At 41.3% G+C, this 22,128-nt stretch overlaps 2 protein-coding genes across 2 annotated transcripts in view; one reads left to right on the top strand and one right to left on the bottom strand.

Annotated features, from left to right (window-relative positions):
• The window catches only part of myo10l3 (myosin X, like 3), a 53,824-nt gene extending 45,328 nt beyond the window's left edge, over window positions 1-8,496 (bottom strand). The window contains exon 1 of the mRNA XM_046404127.1: window positions 8,282-8,496. Within this exon, the coding sequence (XP_046260083.1) occupies window positions 8,282-8,302 (21 nt within the window). The 5' untranslated portion in view covers window positions 8,303-8,496. The remainder of the gene's footprint in view (window positions 1-8,281) is intronic.
• Window positions 8,497-16,842: 8,346 nt separating this feature from the next.
• Window positions 16,843-22,075, top strand: glb1l (galactosidase, beta 1-like). Its single transcript, XM_046403811.1, has 16 exons — window positions 16,843-17,046; window positions 17,347-17,516; window positions 17,632-17,782; window positions 18,277-18,337; window positions 18,446-18,540; window positions 18,623-18,803; window positions 18,904-18,962; window positions 19,052-19,173; window positions 19,556-19,596; window positions 19,695-19,813; window positions 19,911-19,985; window positions 20,064-20,153; window positions 20,287-20,400; window positions 20,545-20,676; window positions 21,115-21,342; window positions 21,486-22,075. The coding sequence occupies exons 1-16, from the start codon at window positions 16,981-16,983 to the stop codon at window positions 21,687-21,689; spliced, it is 1,908 nt and encodes a 635-aa protein (XP_046259767.1). The 5' UTR covers window positions 16,843-16,980; the 3' UTR covers window positions 21,690-22,075.
• The last annotated feature ends 53 nt before the right edge of the window (window positions 22,076-22,128 follow it).

Here is a 22,128-nt window from a genome sequence, read left to right on the forward strand (position 1 = left end):
TATAAAGAATAACTAACAGAGATGTCCCTTTCACTTTTTTTCTTTGTTTCTTTGTTTCCTCATTGCCTCTGTAAAGTCTGCTGGCCTGCTGCACACAGTACAGCTGAGGCCCACATCCAGCATGGGGTGAGGGTGGGGAAGGGCAGGGTGTGTGACTGAGGGGAGAAATCAGATGATTAAAGGCAACCCTTCAGCATCTGTGCTGCAAGACGTATGAATAAATGATGGAGGGAGCAGCTGATCAGAAATTAGCTAATGGAGGAGGAGGAGTCTGATGGAGAGCAGGGTTTTCCCCAGTCTGCTGTGGTGGGTGGGGGTGCAGTTCATCAATTGTTCCCTCTCACCCCCCGCTGAGAAAGCTATAAACAGACCTAAAGCAGGATGGCCTGGAGGCAGCAGACTCCTCAGTTAACGCTGTGAGGTACACCCACGCTTCATTGTCATATTCAGATTGTTTTTATTAAAGCAGAAGGTCTGACAGCAATGAAGTTGTAAATACAACTGTGTCACTGGGTCAGTGAAAATCAAACACATGCAATGCAGCAGCAATTTGCTGTCATCATCATCATCATCATCATGTTTTCATTAACATACTAAATGGAACAAGTCAGTCTCAAAATTCATCCAGCAGGTAAAGCGAGCATGTGCAGGTTTAAGTGAGCGTGTGTGTTTACTTGTCTGAGTGTGTCTGCATGTTTGTAAGTGTGTGTCTATTGTCTGTCTCTGTCTGTGTGAAGGGCACCTCCCCCATCTGATGTCGCTAATCTGCTAAGTTGCTAATGAGTGTATTGAAGAGAATTTGCATGACAAATTCAGTCTTCGGGAGCGCAGCAGAAAAAAGAAGAACACTTGACACCCTGCCACGAACTCCTGGCACAGGATCCTGCTTTACATCCTTATCCTGGGTGAACATATTTTCCTTCCACCACTGTTCTAGAGTGATCAAAGTATTTGTACGATCCTGTGCTCAGGGCAGTGATACTTTCTCTAACAACAAAATGGGACAAGAAGGCAACAAATGATGTGATTACTGAGCGCTTTACTGGATTATCAGCTAAGCTTCATGACTTTGAATATGTACAGAGCCACATGGCACATTCCTCGTCCTGTCCGTCATCTACGTATCCGGCCCTCTCTGTACTCATCTGTGGACTGTTACGGGGTCACACAGCAGGAATCCCAGAGACATTTCAGGAATGCGGCTTAGCCAGGACCGTCAGAGCCTGAGGATGTGTGTGATCGTCCGCGTGAGCCATCCGGGTGACGGCCCGTGAGGCGGCGGCTCCACTGAGAGACCCGTTTCTTTGCCTTTGACCTTTGTTCATTCCTCATGCTGTCCCAGATTGATCGCCATGGCTCCCAGGGACCCTCCTGTCTTACAGTTTATAATTCCTGATGCTGATTAGTCGTGATTATTCATTGATGTCCAGGACTGAAGTACTTGTCTGTGACAGGTTTGATGAGCTTGCTCTTCTCTTTCTTTTTTTTGAAACGAATAAAAGTTAAAAGAAAGAAATAAAAGAAAACACCAAACACACTCTGATTCAAGCTTTTCAAATGTGAAGATTTTCTTCCTTTCTTGTCTTATGTGATATTCAACTAAATGTCTTTGGTTTTTGGGCTGCTGGTTGGACAAAACAAGCAATTTAAAGATGTTATGTTTGATCTGACAAACTTTCAATGAGAAATTTTGCTTTTTTCTGACATTTTACAGACCAAATAATGAACCCATCCCTTGAAAATGGCAACAATGAAAATGATAAATGATGAAATAAAAAATAAAGCAACTACTTCCCATACTCTCACAACAGTCTCCACCTACTACTCACAGGAGGTGCATCACTAACTGCGCAAGCACATGCATCATATTTAAAGCTCATAATTTATAATGGTAGTGAGGGAGGGAGCACTTTTGGTCAGGATGATGTAACTGTGCCCCAAACGATTGGACACACTGATGATGGATGTATAGGGTTGTGCAGCTTTTTGAAGTTCAGACAGGCTGCCAGTCCCCCCCATCGAGGAACAAATACCTGCTTTTATTTTTCTCTGACTGGGAAATGTGGAGACTATTTTTATATTCTGTTCTGGGGTTGAGGAGGTGCAGGACGTTTGAGTTCAAGTGGGAGAGATAAACATACGTAGAGTCTTGGAAACACAGAACATTCCTCCCCATTAGAGTCAGCATCAAAGCATATGATCCTACAAACAACCTCAGGCCGAACCACACACACACACTCACGTCTAATAAAACAAACTGGGATGGTATGGGAAAGCTAACAGGTCATGACTGTGGACTGTGTCGTGCTGTGTTGTTTGCTTCTGTTAAGCACCAAGGTGCCAGTTAGACTTTTCAGGCCATCATGCAGTGTGGGATGTGTACTTCAGCCCGACGGGGTGTTCGTCATGCAATTAGTCCTGGAATTTCATTTCACATTTCACTGTTACACACAAAGGAAAATGTTCTATACAGGCAAGTGTGTGCAGAGACACACATGCTCTATCCAGTAATAGGCCGCTTGTGTGCGCGGTAATCACAGGGGGCTAAAAAAGGAAAGTCAACATCTGGACTGGGAGCAGTAATCACAGGTTGGCTGTTATTAAGCTGCCAGACGAGACCTCCGAGCTGAGAGGATTTAAGCTACTCTCATTACCAGCTCACTGTGCCTGTCAGGTAGGGCAGCCAAGGTGAAGGCCAACAAACATTTATTGTGTGAGGGGTGAGCAGAGATTAACAGCTGCTTAACGAATACAGAACAGATCAATTTACTCTGCGTAAAAATCCACACACACAAATAACAGTGCACACAAATCCGGTAAAAAAAAAAATAATAATAGTATTAATGATAATAATTGTTGTGTTTGTGAAGTGCCTGAGACTTTTATGAACACTTTCTCAATACAGAGGTTAAGATGTGAAAGGAAAAGTTCAACATGTTGAGAAAGTTCTCGCTCAGAGTTGAATGAGAAGATTGACACCACCCTTACATCTGCACTCTAAATATGAGGCTACAGCTAGCAGCCCGCTAGTTGAGATCAGGATGAAGTGGCAGATTGATGTTTCACATTTCAGCTTTTGTACCCATTAAACAAACGAGTTATAGCTTGTTATTTAGACAACGAAGAAAGAAACTCTTCCCTCCTCTCAAACAGTGGTACTTTTCTACATCCCTGTTGTTCTGAGGTGAACATCAAACCATCCAAACTCTACATGACTGTACAGGGATTTCTTCACTTCACTGTAAATTCACAGTTATAGGAGAGAATGGTCGAGGATGTTTTCTTTAATGATAACATCGTTGAAACGGGGAAAATTTGTGATTCACCCACATGCTTAAGGTGTTTTATATTTCAGAGAATGACACACCCAGGACTGTCCTGACATGGATACATGGATACACACACACACACACACACAGGAAGGATGGGTGTTGGAGAGTAGCCTGAACATAACTAATACGTTTTTATGGGTTTGTCTTGTGAACACGACAAAGGCTAATATGACATCCTCTAATGAGTGATTGCAGGGATTGTAAATAAGAATCGGTCTGGTTGTCTGTAACACTTTGCTGTTAAAGGACTAGTTTGACATTTTGGGAAATGAGCTAATTCATTTTCTGGCCAAGAGTTAGATGAAATGATTGACACCACTCTCATGTCTTTAGAGTATTTGAAGCTGCTGCCAGCAACACTTCAGCTTAGCTGAGCACAAAGACTACAAACAAGGAGGAACTACTAGCTTTTCTCTGTCCAAAGACAACAACACCTACCAACACCTCAAAAGAAAACAAATTAAAATGTTTTATCTCATATACTTAAGCTGTACAAAAACAGACATTGCTGGAAGTTTCTGCACTCAGCCTAGAAATAGTTGAGCACATAACCAACTGTACCAACCGTTTCCCCTTGTTTCCAATCTTTATGCTAAGCTAAGCTAACTGTAACACTAGGCTGTACTAAGTTATACCACCTGCATAATTACCAGACAAATTCAAGAGTGGTATCAATCTTCTCATCTAACTCTTGGCCGGTCTGCAAGTGAGAGCATTTCCCAAAAAGTCAAACTATCGCTTCAAGGTTACTTTACACTCTCCGTTAAACTCCATGAGATTCCAAGAAAAAAATTACTTCACCTCTTGCTCCAACCTTTATGTCCATCATCATAATATACTGGAAGACAAGCTCCTGTGCTCCATTATATACTTGCATTAAGATGCTCTTTTCATTTCACCACCACAAGCAGACATCTTTGTCTGGAAAGCTTGGTGATGTAGTGTATCAAACCTAAGGTCAACAGTGTGGTGTCAGCAGGAGGTTATCACAGCACTTAGCCCCCCATGAGACTCTGGGCTTGCTGATAGACAGGGGTCAGACTCCTGATAGAGACACAAGGAATGCAAACACAAGCTAGCGAGGTGAAAAGGCTACATTCAGACTATTGCTGCTACCACAAACCGTTTCATTCTAGCTTCAAAGCATACTTAAACGTGTAAAATTATTAGTTATGTTAAAATGGAAAATCCAAAATTCAACAAATGCCAAACTTTCTGAGTGGTGGCTTCCACACCTAAACCACCTCCGCTGACATCAGGCATCTGAGTCATGACAAGGACGGATTATCCATGTTATTTGCCGTGTGGTCAGACAATGCCTGCTGGTAATTAGTCCCAGCACTCCTGTGACAGATTAAACCACCTCCAGACTGCACAAAAGCTGCAGGAGTTCTGCTGACGCACACATAAACCACTGCCTTAATAATACCTCCCTCTGTTTGTTCATAAATGCCCAGCGCTGTTACCTCACCACAGCTTCAAGGGTCTCTACAGTATCATTTGAAAGCCCCCTAATTGGATGTGATAATACACACAACAACCACTTCAAGTAAATTACAACTTCAGAAAAATTCAAAGGAATCCCAGCTCCATTACACATTCTGTACCTTTCCTTCCTTTCTTACATCCTAACTTCACCCCTGACTTCCTTCCTTACTCCATCAGCCGTCTGTATGGGTGGAAGTGAAGAGAGATGATCCCAGATTCTCAGCTCTTTAAAGTGGCAGCTGGAGGAAGTGACAACTGGGTAGAAAAAAAAAACCCCGAGTAGAAAAATAGTCCACCCTCTAGAGCAGGTCGGCCTTTCTCACATTACCCATTTCAACAGAGAATGCTTACCGAGCATGCAGATATGTGGCTCCGGCTTCAAAGACCTAGACATAAACAGCACATAGAGCTGTGAGGGATGTTTCAGGTCGGGGAGAATGCGTCTGTCTCTGTGTGTGGGGATGGTGTGAAACCTAAAGCCTCGGCACCACGGCTCTACAATGCACGGATGACAGGCGGCCATGACCGGCTATTTCAGGGGTCAGCGATGGGAATTTTGGGATTCCCTCCATCAGAGTGTCTTTGACAGAGAGGAATTCGGTGTGTAATGCAAGGAAGGAGTTACCGGGTGTAGAAAGTTCCTCATGTGGCTTTAGCAGCTGCTGCTATAAAGGAACCCATTACCAAGTTTAGAAATGCACATGGCTAGGGATTCAGCTTCGTCGACAGGATGTTTTACAGAGAGACAAGAGATCCAATGGTGTGTTCACAAAGAAAGCAAATGAAATTTTTCACGGGTTGAGATGAAATACATATTCAATACAGTGAACCTGTCTATTCTGACTGTTTGGGGCAAATAAAAATAAACGATCCTGTGAGGAACCAAAGGCAAAAATTCACTTTACTGTCTATGTGAACACGTCATAAGGGTTTCTGTTTTGTGCCTGAAGATGGGACTGTGTGTGTGTGTGTCTGTTTTCATCCATGAGGAGTTGAAAGAGAAGAAGAAAAATCTATCATACAACAAGCCAAACAAAACAATATTTGGGACTATATTGCATACAGGGATCACATTTACTGCCAAACCAAGCAGCCTAGCAGATTTCTGCCACACTCATGTGTGTGTTTAGTGGGTCACATCCAATCAGAGGACGGATTGGGTGTGGAGTCAAGGCAGCGCCGCTGAGGGTTTTATGGTGTTGTGTCAGCTCCTGAGGGGAAAGGCCACGCTAATGGACAGGATGGGCTTTCCTCTGAGCACACACCCCTGTACCTGCCACTCCTCTGACACGATCTCTAAGCCCCATCACCATATTCTCCATCCCAAACAGCGACGTGCAACAGAAAGTTGACCGTAGATCAGGACGAGACAAACTGACTGAGACGAATCAATGAACCTGATCTGCAAAAGAATCTTATCAGATCAAGAAGCAGATTTAAAAAATGTTCAGTAAAATCATTCATGCGTTGACATCAATCGCATTAGCTGTCAAAATCATACTGATTGATTCACTGGATGCACATGGCTAAGATTTATCCTGCCACACTTGTTTTCACTGAATTGAGTTTAATCCTCCTCTTACTTCACTTCCAGAATTCCTACTTAATTAAATCCACAGTGGTCACACTGAGGAGTTCAGGATGTTGGCTTCTCTCCATGACCCAAAAGTCATTAAAAAAAAATAATAAATTGCATTTTATTCATTCATTTTAATGCAGTTTTTAATAAAAAAAAATGTGAAAAGACTTTGAAGGATCACATGACAGTAGTCAACCTTCAGTAGTCAATGTGTCTTATTAGACTCAGACTGATGCCTTTTGGCCAAATTAGGCATACAAACACTGTTCTTTGTTTTTCCCAATTAAAGTTTGCAAATCTTTTTTGTTACATCAAAGCAATGTACACTTCCACATTATGACAAAACAATCCTAGAAGGACTCAAATAAATCTTTGGGGAAATCACAAGACAAAGGACACACACACCAAATTACATCAGTGATCTCCGCTGAAATAATAACCTTCTTCTGGACAGCGTATCACTCTAATAAAATCAGATTATGACTCAAAATTACATTCAGTTCAATCTGTCCGTTGGTTTACACAACAGAGTAATGAAAACTAGTTTAGGTACCATACGGTTCTACCTGTACGGGCTTTTGAAGGGCAATGCTTTTGTTGTTACACTGAGGTGGGTAAAAGATGGTATTTTGTAGAGAAATATTGCTCAGTCTAACCACTTTCTTGCCAAAAATGACAGAAATTCGGTACTTTCCCCCAACCTTGTGATGTGAAAACAAACACCATTGATCATTAGTTCCTAACACTCACAGGTGGACAACATGATGATGACATTTTTTGAAACGTTAGTGAAACTCAGGGACTGATCGCTTCCTTTGCTTTAGTACTGAAATATCAAATTATTACTTACATTTTTAACATACTTTTTCAAAGTATTTTGCACAGCTTTGGTCAAACAGGAATCCCTGTCAAATGATGAACGACCTCAGGATACATTTTTCGATACTACAGCAAAAAAAAAAAAAAAGTTGTCAAAAGTATCAATACTTTCGACAACCCTAATAAATATATACTGCATATGTTAGTGTAAAGCTTGATCTCACTCCTTCCTGTACTGAGTGACAGTACAGCACATCACTGAGGGTCAAGTACTGCTGATGCTGTTGATAGAGGAGGTGAGTGGAGGAAACTACAAGAAGAGGAGACTGACATCCCTCACACACACACACACACACACACACACAATCTGTCTGTCTGTGAGTGTGTGTGTGCCCTCTGAGTCAGAGGAGGATGACAAGTCAGACCTATAGCCAGTCTCTACATAGCCTCTGTGAGTGGGTGAGTGTTGTTGTCTGGGCTGATGAGCAGATGACACACACACACGCACACACTCAGCTCTTATAGACAGTTAGTGCTGGATTATCTGCCAAAAAACTACAAAAAAGGAAAAAATAATCTGCGGCACAGAGAAAGGCAGAGATGTTGTCATGAGTCCAGTTTGTCTTTTAGTAGATTATCTGCAAGGAATGTAATGATTTTTCAGGTCATGCACAGTAATACTATTCTTATAAGTACCCGAGGCTTGTTGGGCTATTACAGTTCCCTCTCCAGCTGCATCCTGTAGTCCAGCCCAGTGCAAGCACACCACCACTAGTCTAGTCTGGGATACACAGGACTGAGAAAGCATCACAAAGACCAAAAACCAAAAAACCAAAACAAAACCCAGAACAGAGTAGATGTGAAAAGGTGATGCTTTGCGATGAAAAGTTAACTTGAAGTTTACTACAACCTGGGAGCAGCCGGGCACAGAAACGCGCACAGCAAAACAAAATAAAGCAAAACAAAAGACCGTCGCGGTGAGAAATCATTTAGGAGCCACGTAGAAAGCAGACATGCGAGCGTAAAATCGTGTTTTCTTTATGGAGAAAGCAGTCTGACTTACCTCTAAAAAGAAAGTATCCATTTTAACCAGTGGCCGACCTCACGTCCCTTTGTAGTCTGAGTTCAGGGTACCACAGTTGAGGAGGAGAGGAAGCTGTAGTCCCAAACGATTTCCATCCGCTTCATTAAAGCTTAAGTAGAAATTCTTCTTTGCGTCTCCTTGCACAAGAGGCTGAACCAGTCAGAAACGAGTCATTTTGCACACACAACACTTCCCAGCAGTTAGTTCGCTGTCCCGTGAAACCTCTGTGGTGCTGTGCTGTTTCTGCTGTCGAGTCATTTCAATGAAGCCGGCACATTATGCGTGGAGGCGGAGCCTGCGGGGTCCCAGACCTCCCCTCAGCATACGCCCTCTTTGTGTCCGTACAAAGCGTCTGATAGCTTCACAGGGCGTCTAACGCAGCAATATTTAAGACAGGAGTAAATGTGCAAGTGGAGAAGTTGTTGCCAGATTAACGATTCACTTAAGTGTTTCAGCACAGTGAATTTACTCTCGGTTATTTAAGTATGTATGTGTTAAACTGAGGGGGTTGACTTCCTCCTTTGGGAAAAATAAACTGGGAAGGAAGAGGAAGAGGAAGATCATGGGGGCGATATTGTTTACCAAGTGATGTAGGTGTAATGACGTGCTGTCTGAGTTTTTAAATATATTTCTGTGTGTGTGTCAAACAGTTTTGTGATGAAGGCTGAAATGAACAGACCAAATAGTTTTCTGATTCAGTAGATGAGATGCTGACTGAGACACTGAAGCTACTTAAATGTGTCTCTGGTTCTCAGGTACACCAAACTGTCAAACAGTCCTACAGGAATAACTGCCAGTAGCACAGTGAGTGAGTAGAGTATGTGCATAGACTGCAAAGCAACACTCAACAGAGGGAATCATACTGGTTGTCTTTTAGACTTATGCAATCAAATCCAATGAACAAGAGAGGAAAAAAAAAACCCTGGCGTTTTAATCTGCGACTTTATGCCAGTAAGATCAGCCTGTGGATGACCTGTGGATAACATGGATAGACAGACACAAGTTAATCTATATGTAAGAGATCCAGACTGGCAAATTTTGTTGTGTCTGTTATGTAAACGGTGCTGGCAGCTAATAAAGTGACACAGTAGATTGTTTTACTCAGTCTCAGAAATGGATTTGATAATGTCGCTTAGAGCTCCGAAAATTGTTTATCTGCGAAAGCTGACTCATGGTGGCTTTGCTGCATGCTGTCCTCCCCTCTGAGTATTATTTTAAAACAGTCCAATCCAGAAAGTTTCAAAGCCAAAAACATTTGAATCATTGACCTCAAATCATCATCAAATATAACATAACAAACACACTGTGTATAGTAAAAAGTATTTGTATATGCACAACTTAATTTGATCCTTATGGACCAATGGACATCTCCTAAATTTTACAAAATGTTCTTCAATTTGTCCTTTAATTGTCAGACATTTTGAGAGGGATGTACTAATATTACTGTATATTATATTTAATGATTTAAGGTTGCTTTGGATTGCAGGATGAGTTATGTGTGGGCCTTTCTAACTCTTTTCCACAGTGTTTATGCTCATGCAAAAATGTACAGTGTTTTTCATTGATATGAGGCAGTAATGTAGTGAGTCAGTTAATTCCTGATTATAAGGTTAAGGGCAAGCTTAATAAGAACAACCTAATCATTGTTGTGTGTTCCTGTAAGGACTTTAGGAGAATAATACCTGAACAATCCTTTTGCTAATGCCAAAGCTATCCAGGCCAGAGACCTTTGGGCTGTGGCAACCCTGATAAACTCATCTGATTCCCTATCTAAAACAGACCACAGGAGGCTCTGATCCTCTGCAGTGCTGTACATGCAGAAGAATCATTATATGTTGATGACTTCACTGCAGTGCAGAGAGCAAAAGATTAGACACATTCTCCCCCTTCCTTTCTTTTATTTAGTTGTTGCAAGTATCTTCACAGTAGGTCCACTTAAAGTTATACTCATATTTTGTTAGGTATAATACAATGGAGTGTGATAGAATAAGCTTTGTGCACAGTGTACATCATGTTTCAGGTGATCTGACCTTAATCTTAAAATCAGAAATACATGCCAGCTCTGGCTGAGAGTAGCCAAGTGATCTGCTGAGGATATTCAGCACTGCACTGACTTAGCATTACTCATTACACATTTGCCAAAAACCAAACAATGGAGAAAGAGCTTGTTCAACCCCTCCGTGTGAAACTGTGGCAAGTTAGCAAGCAGAGAGAAAATTTAGAGCAAGGCTTGCTTTCACTCTACCTGAGTGGACAAAGAGAGCAAGAACAAAGATCTCCAGAGGACCTGCTGGGGGAAGGGACAGGGATCATCATAAGACCTGCTGTTCTCCACTCCTGCTATGGTCTCAACCAGGCAGCATGTTCTGGTTTTCTCCTTTGGGGGAAACAACTGTGCAGGTGAAATGTGAATAATTGCACTTGAAGTGTATTCTTGTTTAGAATAGGATCCAATATTTGAAAACAGTGGTGGACCATTGCAGTAGAATCAATAAATCATTTTATTTCCATAAAAGGAAACAAAAAAGAATTATTAAGGCACCAGCAATAGTTCAAGACCTATTGCTAAGACTGTTTCTAATTGTATAGCTAAATGAAATTATTACTTACACTGCTTACGTCACAGAAATTAGGACTAAAATACCAATAAATGTGGTCCCCGATCCAAAATTACCTCCAACCATGACTGCAACAAATACTGTTGTTCTACACTTACACCATGAAAAATGATTGCAATTGCCTTCTTAATTACAGCCTTTAAAATCATTGCTGTCAGTTTTAAAGGGATATTTGGATAAGTGCACATGTCATATATTTGCATTAGAAATTCTCAGTTAGAGATGAAAAAACAGTTTGGTGACTCGAGCACGAGTAGGTGTGCTTTCATAATGGAGGACAGCTATGAGCCTACAAGAGTGATCACTCTTAAAGTCTCATTTTTATCTGTGGAAATCACAAGAGGCAGGAAGATACTAAGGATAAAGGGAGTGGAGCTGTATCGAGAAATGGAAACAAAATGTTTTTAAAATAAACCTCTTCTGTTGCATTTTACAAGCTATAAAATGAAAACCCTTTAGGCGGTTCACACATAGATCTACTGTACAACCCCCCCACCCCCACCTGCTCTTATAGCATGCAGTTCATTTGTGGCTCGCTCCATAAAAGGTCTCTATGGCCACATGCAGCGGCACCAACAGACAGAACCAGAGTCAACATGCATGAAAGACTTTTTTGGGGGCCAAGGTACTGAGGTACCAAGTTAGGACAATGTGACCATTTCGGATCAATGTTCTGGCTCTATAAAGGCCTGATTAAGCGTGAAAACAAAGCATGACTTGTGAGGAACTGTGAATCTGGAGGGCTAATGGAGACAGAGAGTCTATGATGATCCTCCCATAGGCAGACAAGACCTCAGGCAAAGTCATTCAGGTCGGGTGAAGGACCCTTCTGTGTCAAATAATGGGTACAAGTCTGGCTTGAGTGCATGTGATAGAGGTCCCATTGACAGACAATGACTGTTTGATTAGTCTCTAGACAACCAGATCATGATAATCACTTCACTGGAGGTGGTTTGATTATGTAACCCATCCATGTGTTTATGCTTGAACCATGAGCGCCAGTCGAAGGACAAACACAAACATTGAACTAAGCACAGTTTACACACACATATTATTATGGTGCCTTCGGCTATTTTTATGATTTATGCTTAAAGTCAGAGGCAACGCTATCAAAATCAACAATGTCCAAGTCCTGAAAATCAGAACACAATCCCCATTTAGTCAGCTGGAAATAGTACACAAGTGTGGCTAGTGCCAGACTTGCAACTACACAGTTCAGTTGAAAACCTGATTATGACACTGCAAAGCTGGAAACACCAAAATATCAGCTATTCTATGAGTAAAATTAAAATATACCCTCATACAACACATACCAGGACATTGCAGTCAAGTCAAGTAAATGTTGTTCATGTTGCTCAAAATCACAAATTTCCCCCCAAATTAGACACTTGATTAGATAAGAGGTGAGTGTACATTACAATATTAATCAGGCCATTTGTACAAATGGGATTAATGATGTAAGGATTCTTTCTGTTGAATTTCACTAATGAAATTGATGCGGTCAGTAATTATTCATGGGTGGATGGGGACTCGTTTTGTCAGGGGAGCTCTGGATTATTGGACACACCCAGGGAACAAAGCAAATAAAGATGGAGGGAGGGAGAGACAGGGTATGAAATTGATTGAAACAAATGTAGTTTAGCAAAGATGCATGGCAAGAGGAGAGAACAGTGTACACTGAGATAAAAATGGAACATCTAACAGTATCATTAAACAAAGGACATTCAATCTTTATCAGATCACTCCGGCTGGCAGCGTCACATTAATGTGTAAATACGTTCGATGACAGATCCTGGTGCCTCATTTATTAAATTATGTGGCTGATCCTGGAACACCACAGAGCCAAACAGGTCTCCTATTGAAAGCATTACTCACACCTATGTCAGCAATCTCAGCTGTTTTGATAAAGAAGAAGGGACAAAAATATTCTGTAAGTGGCAACAATTCAGCAGATTCAATAATAGGTGCATTTGTTTCAATAAAATGTCAGCGTTTTCTTGAACCTTTAACTGAAGGTGCATGCAAATAAAAAACTTTCTCAGTTATTAATTGCAACAAAAGAACAAAATCTGATTTCATATAAATACACAAAAACTTAGTCATTCAATTCTTTCTCTTTTCTAATTTCTGCAATATTAAAAAATTACACAATAAAATTCCAGCTCTGCATTACATCAAGATGCTTATAATGACAGTGCTAACATGTTAGCGTTTAGAAGGTAAAATACTGAACATGTTTACCATCTGATCTCAGTTTGTTACCTTGCTAATTCATTTGCTGATTATCATTAAACAAACGGGCCATAAACTAAAAGTGTTGGTCAAATATAAATTCTGAGGCGATGTTGGTGCTCCAAGAACATCTGCATCACATTTTATGGCAATTCAGATAAGTGCCAAGATTTATCAATTATCGGAATTAGAGCAGCAGACCAGCCGAGTGAGACTGCTATATACTGCCGCCAGTGTGACGAAAATAAAGCAAATGATCTTGGGAAACTTGGGTTGACAGTCAACATATTACTTGCAGGGATGAACAGAAAGAAAGACATTCTTCACAGTGATTAATTTGACATAACTGAACCCCTGTGGGTTCAATAGAGTTGGTCGAGATTTAACAATATATCCCACAAACATTCCTCCTCGGACATGCTCGCATCCAAAGTGCATACCATACCTTCCTTGAGGCTGAGGAATGATGGCCAACTCACACACTTCCCATGCTCCCCCACACTGTCAGCTTCCTGTTTGTTTATAGAGCTTCATGTTTCAATGCTCCCACAGTAAGATTGTATTTTACTCCCTATCTGTTCCTATCTGGCTTCATTGCTTTAAGAAACCTGGAAAAGTATGCCAAGGATGCACTGAACTTAGTTATAAAATGCAAACACGTCACTGGACCTTTTCATTGGGGCGCTATTGTTTATTGTTAAGTTTCTCAGCAGTTTTCTCTCAGATTCCAGTGCATTAGCATCAGTGAGATCAGCTGTGATTCAATAGTCATTCAGAGCCTGAGAAAACTGAAAGGGGATGTTCCTCAAAGTGCCCCGAACTCAGGACCGATAATGGAGAGCTGCAGGGAATTCTGCAGCACTGCCTCATATCATATGATTCAGCTGTGTGAATCACAGACAGCTCAGGGTTTAGATTTGACCTCACATGTGACATCACTAATTGCAGAGCTTTACCTTATATGTTCAGAATTGGCATAGGCAGCGATTGGTGTTTCAACAAGTTAACAGATATGTCTACAGATCTCTACGGGTTTTCCTTTTCTTAAGAAATAAGTGGAATGGTCCAATGAACACCTACTCCATTACAGGAAAAAGTGTTGCATCATAATTTGGCTTACGTACAAAAAGTTGTTGAAATAGCCCCTGTTATGATATTATTTCTGCTGCATCATAGTGTAAGGAACATTTTAATGTTGTAAGCTGTTGGGTAGTTCAGTCTCTCAAAAAAGATCAAATTTGTAAATACAACACCTCAAAAATGTTTTGTATTTACCATGTTGGTCTTCTAAGTAACCAGTAACCAAAACTGTAATGTGGTGTCAAATAATGGGTACAAGAAGAGGTATAAAGTGGCTTAAATTGGGAATATTCGAGAGAAGTAGAAAATTAGATACATTGTACCACCTCTGCTTTTTAAGTGTCCTTGATGACCAGGGGCTCCATGTATTAAACTGTATTTCCAGTTGGTGTGTAGGGGGGTGGAGGGGAAGTTGAATACACCTGCTTCCACCAAACACAACAAAGAGGGCTTATTTCGGGGTGGTGGAGCCGAGGGGGTGGCTCAATCTAATTACAGACTCTGTGGAGATGACTTCATTGAGGTGACGCCCGACCCTAGGGTGAGTAATTTTCTGTGTCTCCCATCACATCAGGGGGAGGCCTCTCGAGTTAGTGTTACCAGGTCCGGTCTGTACCTTTAAGCAGTAATTAAATGGCTGACTATGACATTTTCCAAGTCAAATAAAGAATTTTAAACTCTTAAGTGGTGTAGTGAGTGCAAGTCTGACAGTGTGAATTCAGTAATGAGAGTTTCTTGTGTTTGCATTAGTCCCAGTCACATCCTTTGGATTTCCACTTTTGCTATATAATCTCAATAAGTGGTATTGTCCTTAGAGCATTAGTCACTGGGTTTCTCTAAGGTTTAAACATCCATTTTCTACAAGCTCAGGGGCTCCAGAGATGGGATACTGACAAGATAGCAGCAGGCACTATCACAGTCATAACTAAATTACAAGCCCATGTATGTCATCCCTCCTTTCATTCCCAGGACAATTAACTGCGTCTGACAGTGGGCTAATGAGGCACAGAGCTAGAGCATTTCCCCTATCTGCAGTTGAGATCAGTTGCCATTAGCAATTGCGGGTACCCCCCTTTCAGCCTCCTTAAAATGGAGCCTGATGAGGAAAGAGGCAGCACAGGAAACGAGATTACTGCGTAGACAATCATTACTGCTGAGGGAGTGGGACTGAAAGAGGGAGTAAAAGCATCCGTAAAAGTGTAACCATGTGAACACAATGACAGGCCAGCAGTCAGAGGCAGGCGTTATTAACCCAAATTACCAGGATTAACTGGTCTGAGTTTACGTGACAGACAGAGATAAAGTATTGTTCCCATTACGTACTACAACATCAGCCACTTCACTCCCACTTAAGAGCTTTCTGTAACCATAATGATGCACAGGCCGGCAGCAAATGTGTCCTGAAAGCAACCTTGATTTTCTTTCATTGTGTCAATACTTGAATCCTTTTTTTGGTGGAAAATGCAAATTAACAGGCACAAAGCAGACTGTTGTTACTTCTTCAGTAAAGAACTAAAAGAGCAAATATATCATCCAAGAACTGGTCCAGACTTGACGTGAATTTGGAGCATCATACTTGTTTTTCTCCTCTCCAAACTGTAAAAAATATAACATGACCATTTAAAAAAATAAAACCTCCATGCTGTATTATGATTCAGATTTGGTAGACGCATAGTTTGACATGATGATTTGGTTTGATAAATTTCCTTATGAAATTGTTTCATCTCTGACAGGACCGTCAGCTCACATTGGCTCTCATCAAAGTATTGAAGCGCCATCTAGTGTTCCGTATAGGAATGTGACATTATCAAACACATTCAATTTTTATGAGACACCTAACTGTAAATGCATTGAATGTTATCACACCTTGCCTTATCATCTCAAAGTAGTATCAGTCACAGGATACTGGCATTTAAATGTAAACATTTATCTGAAAATGAGTCACGGACTATTGCATAAATATGTTTAACTTTTCAAAATTGACTTTGAACCATCATTCACACAACATGAAATGACTGACAGACACAGAGTTGAGTCATGCATATATAATAAAGCAAACCATTCCTGAACTGGCTGCTTTGTTATCTTACCATGACAAACACAATGGGAATTGTTCTCAATCTATATAATGCATAGGATGACAGCATGTTGTCACAGTATACACGGCTGTGTGCATTTATTTTATTCTATTTTTAGCATTCTGTACTTTGCTTTTCTTTATTTTTTTGTCTCTCTGTGTTAGCATGTATAGACGCCACAGCCAGCTACAACAAATTTCATGTTGTCTATTTTAGTTTAATTCTATTTTTCTCGTTTGGCGCAAACAGTGCCATCTAGCGGTTAAACGGCAAACACATTTCAAGTCTCCAATCTCATTATTTTTCATTATTTCAAGGTGGACTATACATAATCTCTAGCAAATATTTCTCTGTCCTTCTCTTTTAGTTCTCAGCCTTGTTATAAGTGGTCGTTGTCTTTTTTCACGGTCTTGTCTTGAATGTGATCAACCAAGCAGAGCTACATCAAGGGGGACCAGGTGTAGGTGAATCCGGCGGAGTTTAGGACCCGGCTGATTCCAAATGATAATCACGTGACGGCGCTCCAGACACGGGCAGCCCCCCCCCAGTTTAACAGACACGCTGAGCGGAAAGCAGCGTATTTGCAGTAACAGACATGAAAACGTAATATCAGAATAAATGCTAGTGATGAATTAGGTTTAGGTTCAGTCCTCGCAGGAAGGCAGCGGACATGGCCGCTGGTGTCTTGCTCTTCGTTGCGGTGAACGTTGCCTGTTTGGCTGTCAGTGGAAACTTGGTAAGAAAAGGAGCTCTCAGTTTAAATGCTCGAATAACAGAGAAGTCACCTGACCACTTGCAGATTTGTAGTTCTTGGAAAGTTGCATCTATGGCATCATGTTATCTTGGTTTTATAGATAGAAATTTCTCTTTGAATTCAACTCTACACTCTGTATCTAATCCGGATACATTTTCCCTTGCAGACAGATGATGAATACCGTAGTATTGTATTTAGTGGAAAGAGCCACTTAAAGAATTACAAAACGAACTTGAACCAGTTTTAAAATATCGCCTCTCAGAGAATGCCATCTCTTCTCAGGTCTCTGGAAAAAGATCTTTCTCCATCGACTACAAAAACAACTGTTTCCTCAAAGATGAGAAGCCTTTCCGGTACATCTCAGGTAGTATTCACTACTCCAGAATCCCACGGTACTACTGGAAGGACCGACTTGCAAAGATGTACATGACTGGACTCAATGCTATCCAAGTGTAAGTTCAACACATTGCATTCTTAAATACACATTTGCAGTCATCATGCATGTAACAACATGCATCCTTCCTGTGAAGGGTTTGATCACATTCACTCTGCTCTCTCTCTGCACAGGTATGTGCCCTGGAACTTCCACGAAGCTGTACAGGGTGTCCACAACTTCACAGGGGACCGAGATCTGGAGCATTTCTTGGATCTGGCCAATCAGACAGGTCTCCTGGTCATCCTGCGTCCTGGACCGTACATCTGTGCAGAATGGGAAATGGTGAGAAAGTCTGCTTAGCAGTAGCGCTGGTAACAAAATAACATTCACAACAGCTCAAATAAGGAGAGAATGAGCTGAAAAATGCAAAAAGGTAAACATTACACAACAAAATTACAATGTGGTGCTATGGTAATATTTCTCAAGTAAACCTTTATTGAAAGTTTCTCAATTGCAGAATGTAAACTTGTGTTGAATGTCAGTTAGACCAGATGATTTTAGTGGGGATTTGTATTTAACACAGATTTCATATCAAACACAGAATTCATCAGGGTGGATCACATTGTTGCCTTCCTGTTTGCTATTTAGTGAAAAAGGGCACTGCGACTGATCATACGATAACCTGGATGGTTTTTGGTTATCTCGCTCAGAAATCGCAGACATGATTTGCAACTCCTTCCTGGCTGCATTATTTCAGTGATGTTGTGCATTTGATAAAATAAAAACAAAGTAAAAACAAATAATAAAGTGAAATAGATAATTAAATGTGTTTCCAGGGTGGACTGCCAGCATGGCTACTTCAGAAACCAAACATTATACTTCGCTCAGCTGACACAGGTATGACATGCACCCACAGTATGCGTCCTTATTTTGTTTTTTATTTTGGTTTGTTTTTTGAAAAAGATAATCATATGGGACTGTGACGTTTGTTTTTGTCTTCTCCAGATTATGTCCAGGCAGTCAGCAACTGGCTTGCTGTTCTTCTCCCCAAAATTAAGCCTTGGCTGTATATCAACGGAGGCAACATCATTACTGTCCAAGTAGAGCATCAAGTTAATTAAGCTTTTTCATTATTTTCTGATATTCGTACTGAGTTTGAATGATTTTCCTCTTTAACCACAGGTGGAGAACGAATATGGAAGTTACTTCGCTTGCGACTACAACTACCTGCGTCACCTGCGGACTCTGTTCCGTTTCTTTCTGGGCGAGGACACCGTCCTCTTCACCACAGATGGAAACACGGACCGGGAAATGACATGCGGGACACTGGAGGGATTATATGCCACAGTAGACTTTGGAACAGGTTAGTGCTGGATGAAAATAATTAACAAGATAGCTTCATTTACTTTCTGAAGTTAATCCAATGGATAGCTGAAATTTCACCCCTTTATTTCTTGACACAGAGAACAACGTGACTGAAGCCTTCAACCGGCAAAGACGGTTTGAACCTCGAGGGCCCCTGGTTAGTTACATGTCAGTTCACAAATCTTAACATGCAGCAATGACTGACTGATCAAACCAAGCATATGACGGTTTTAAATGATGTTGCAGGTGAACTCAGAGTTCTACACTGGTTGGTTGGACCACTGGGGGGATCAGCATGCTGTGGTTGATGCGCAGAAGGTCAGCAGAGTGCTAGGAGAAATGCTAACCATGGGGGCCAACGTCAACATGTATGTGCCCCCCACCCTCGGAAAAAAAAAAAAAAAACTTATCACATCATCACACACGTGGTTGGAACTGTTCCATGCTGTTCTACGTGTCAACAAATCCCATGACAATGCCTAAACCAACAATGTGTTACTGTTTTCCATCTTTCTGACTTAGCAAATTTAACTCTCAAACACTCAAAAATCAAAAAGTACGATCAATTTGTGGTTGGTTCTGGGATTTTCATGGGATTTGTGAACAGTAAGAAAAATATTAAATATTGCCACCCTTTTCTTGAGGTTTGCTTGAGATAAAACTGCTCCCAAGAGGTGAAACATCCATGCAATGAACACAACACAAGTTTTCTAACAAAGTAAGACAGTCTGTCACTCTCTCTCCTCTCAGGTACATGTTTGAAGGAGGCACTAACTTCGGCTACTGGAATGGTAAAGTCACTGGAGTTTATAATCTGTTTTGGATCATCTCAGGTGTGATTTAAATGGACGTAAAACATCTGGTTGTGATGCCATTCATCTCTTTGTAGGCGCTGATCATGACACAAGGTTCCGCTCTGTAGTGACGAGTTACGATTACGATGCCCCGCTGTCTGAGGCAGGAGACCCCACGGAGAAGCTGTTGGCTATAAGAGATGTCATTAAGCAGGTACCACTGATTGAACAACCACCCACTACGGCTGATGCCCTGATAACACTTGTACAAATGTCTGAGACTTGATTAAAGCATCACTGTTCCTCTGCAGTTTAGAGATGTTCCCTCGGGCCCCATGCCACCAGCAACTCCCAAGTTTGCCTATGGCTTTGTGAACCTGAAACAGGTATTATTATCTCAGGGTTTTAGCGTCTCATAATAAGCCAGTGTGGTTGCTGTGATTTATCCAGATACTGACTTTCAGGTTGGCAACATCAGCGGCCTGTTGAACACCCTCTCGCCCGTCGGGCCGGTGAAATCCCAGTATCCTCTGACGTTTGAAGAGATGAAACAGGTATGGAGTCTGTCTGAAGGCAACAACGGTTGGGGGGGGTGTGTGTAATCATATTGTATTGTCAGAAAACCTCTTGAAACATGGAGAACTTCTAGATTGTTTTGTCTGCACCTGTCATGTCTATTGTGTTCAGTACTATGGATACATGCTTTATCGGACCACGCTGCCCAGGGACCTCTCACAACCCACGCCACTTATTTCTCCACTGAATGGTGTTCATGACCGTGCATATGTGTCCGTCAATGGGGTAAGCCTCTACAATGAACTTTTGTTGTCCACCATCCAATCAGATTTTTAGGTTAGGTATAGGAAAAACATCACTCAAACATCATTAAGTTGTGTTTTAATGTTCATACTCATGATGGCTAAGAGTTTGAATCTATGTGTGCAGGTTTTCCAGGGCCTGTTGGAGAGAGACACTGTGCTTGTGACCAACCTCACTGGACGGCAGGGGGACACTGTGGACATCCTTGTAGAGAACATGGGGAGGGTGAACTTTGGCAGCAAGATCAATGACTACAAGGCAAGAGAACCAAATCAAATCTCAAATAGAGTAAATTAAATTTTCTCCGCAGACACGATCACTTCTTTGATGCTTGCATTTTTTGCTTACATCGTCTCTACTTCCCCATTGTTTGGGCCTCAACAAAACTCAATACTGTAGGTGTAGAAGCAGCAATAACTACTAATTAATCATTTTTCCTTCTTTTCTTTTGGTTTAACCTTACTAAAACCCAGCAAATGGAGAAGTACTGATGTTATAATCCTTGGCATGCACATTTGAGGAAGGAGACAAAATAAACTGTTATAAAAGTACTTCTCCAACAGACAAACTCTTCATATTTACAGGGACAGCTGCTAGAGATGGTAACAAATTCTCAATTCATTTATAGCTACGGTAATATACTAACTAGATATTCAAAGCACATGTATTAGCTGGTAATCAGCATGTGTACTGCAGGGCCTCTTGAGCAACCTATTCCTGGGTAAAGATGTACTGACTGACTGGAAGATCTACCCTTTGGACATCGATGGAGCCATCGCCGGTGGATGGCCTCATTTGGACAGTCAGAAATCCTTCCCTGCCCCTCAGAAACAACCTTTAGCTGGGCCAGTCTTCTACATGGGAACCCTACAGCCCAACGGCCTTGCTTGGGACACCTTCCTCAGGCTAAATGAATGGACAAAGGTAATGTATGTTTTTTTTTTTCTCCTTATGAGGAGGAGGAGAGATATTTTCGTGACAAACACATATAATTCCTATGTGGATTTACCTCATGATTCCAAAGATAAAATAGTTGTATCCTCTCACTTTTTTTTTTTTAATATCAGGGCCAGGTTTGGATTAATGGCATGAACCTGGGACGGTACTGGCCAGCCAGGGGCCCTCAACAGACTCTTTATGTCCCTGGACCCCTGCTCAGCACCACCCTGCCCAACAATATCACAGTGCTGGAGCTGGAGGGGGCCCCAGCACACCTACGGGTTCTCTTCATGGACCGACCACAGCTCAATGCCACTGCTGCAAAGTACTGATGGAGTTTTGTACCACAAAATGTATAACATTCAGCTGTAGGACGACTACAACCCTCATTCCAAAAAAAGCTGAGATGCAACATTCGATCTTTGTTAATCATATTATCAGTTTACATGATTTTTGTAAATATATGCTGAATTCTGAATTTGATGCTAACAACACTTTTCAAACAAGTTGGGAAAGGGAGAACGAAAGTTGTGAAACGCTCAAAAAAAACACCAGTTTGGAAGAGCTTCATTGGTGTGAAAAGGCCATCCTCGAAAGACGAAGTTGCTCAAAAGCAATTGGGTTGTGAAATACCTGATTGTGCACAGGATATTAGTAAATATACACACAGGAAAACTCTGTAATACTGTTGTCAGTAAACGGTTTGTTTGTGAATGACTGCATTGTTTTTAATTTATGTTTTACACTGCGTCTCAGCTTTTTTCGGGAATC

This window comes from Scatophagus argus, chromosome 11 (genome assembly GCF_020382885.2).
Source record: "Scatophagus argus isolate fScaArg1 chromosome 11, fScaArg1.pri, whole genome shotgun sequence".
Lineage (NCBI taxonomy): Eukaryota > Metazoa > Chordata > Actinopteri > Scatophagidae > Scatophagus > Scatophagus argus.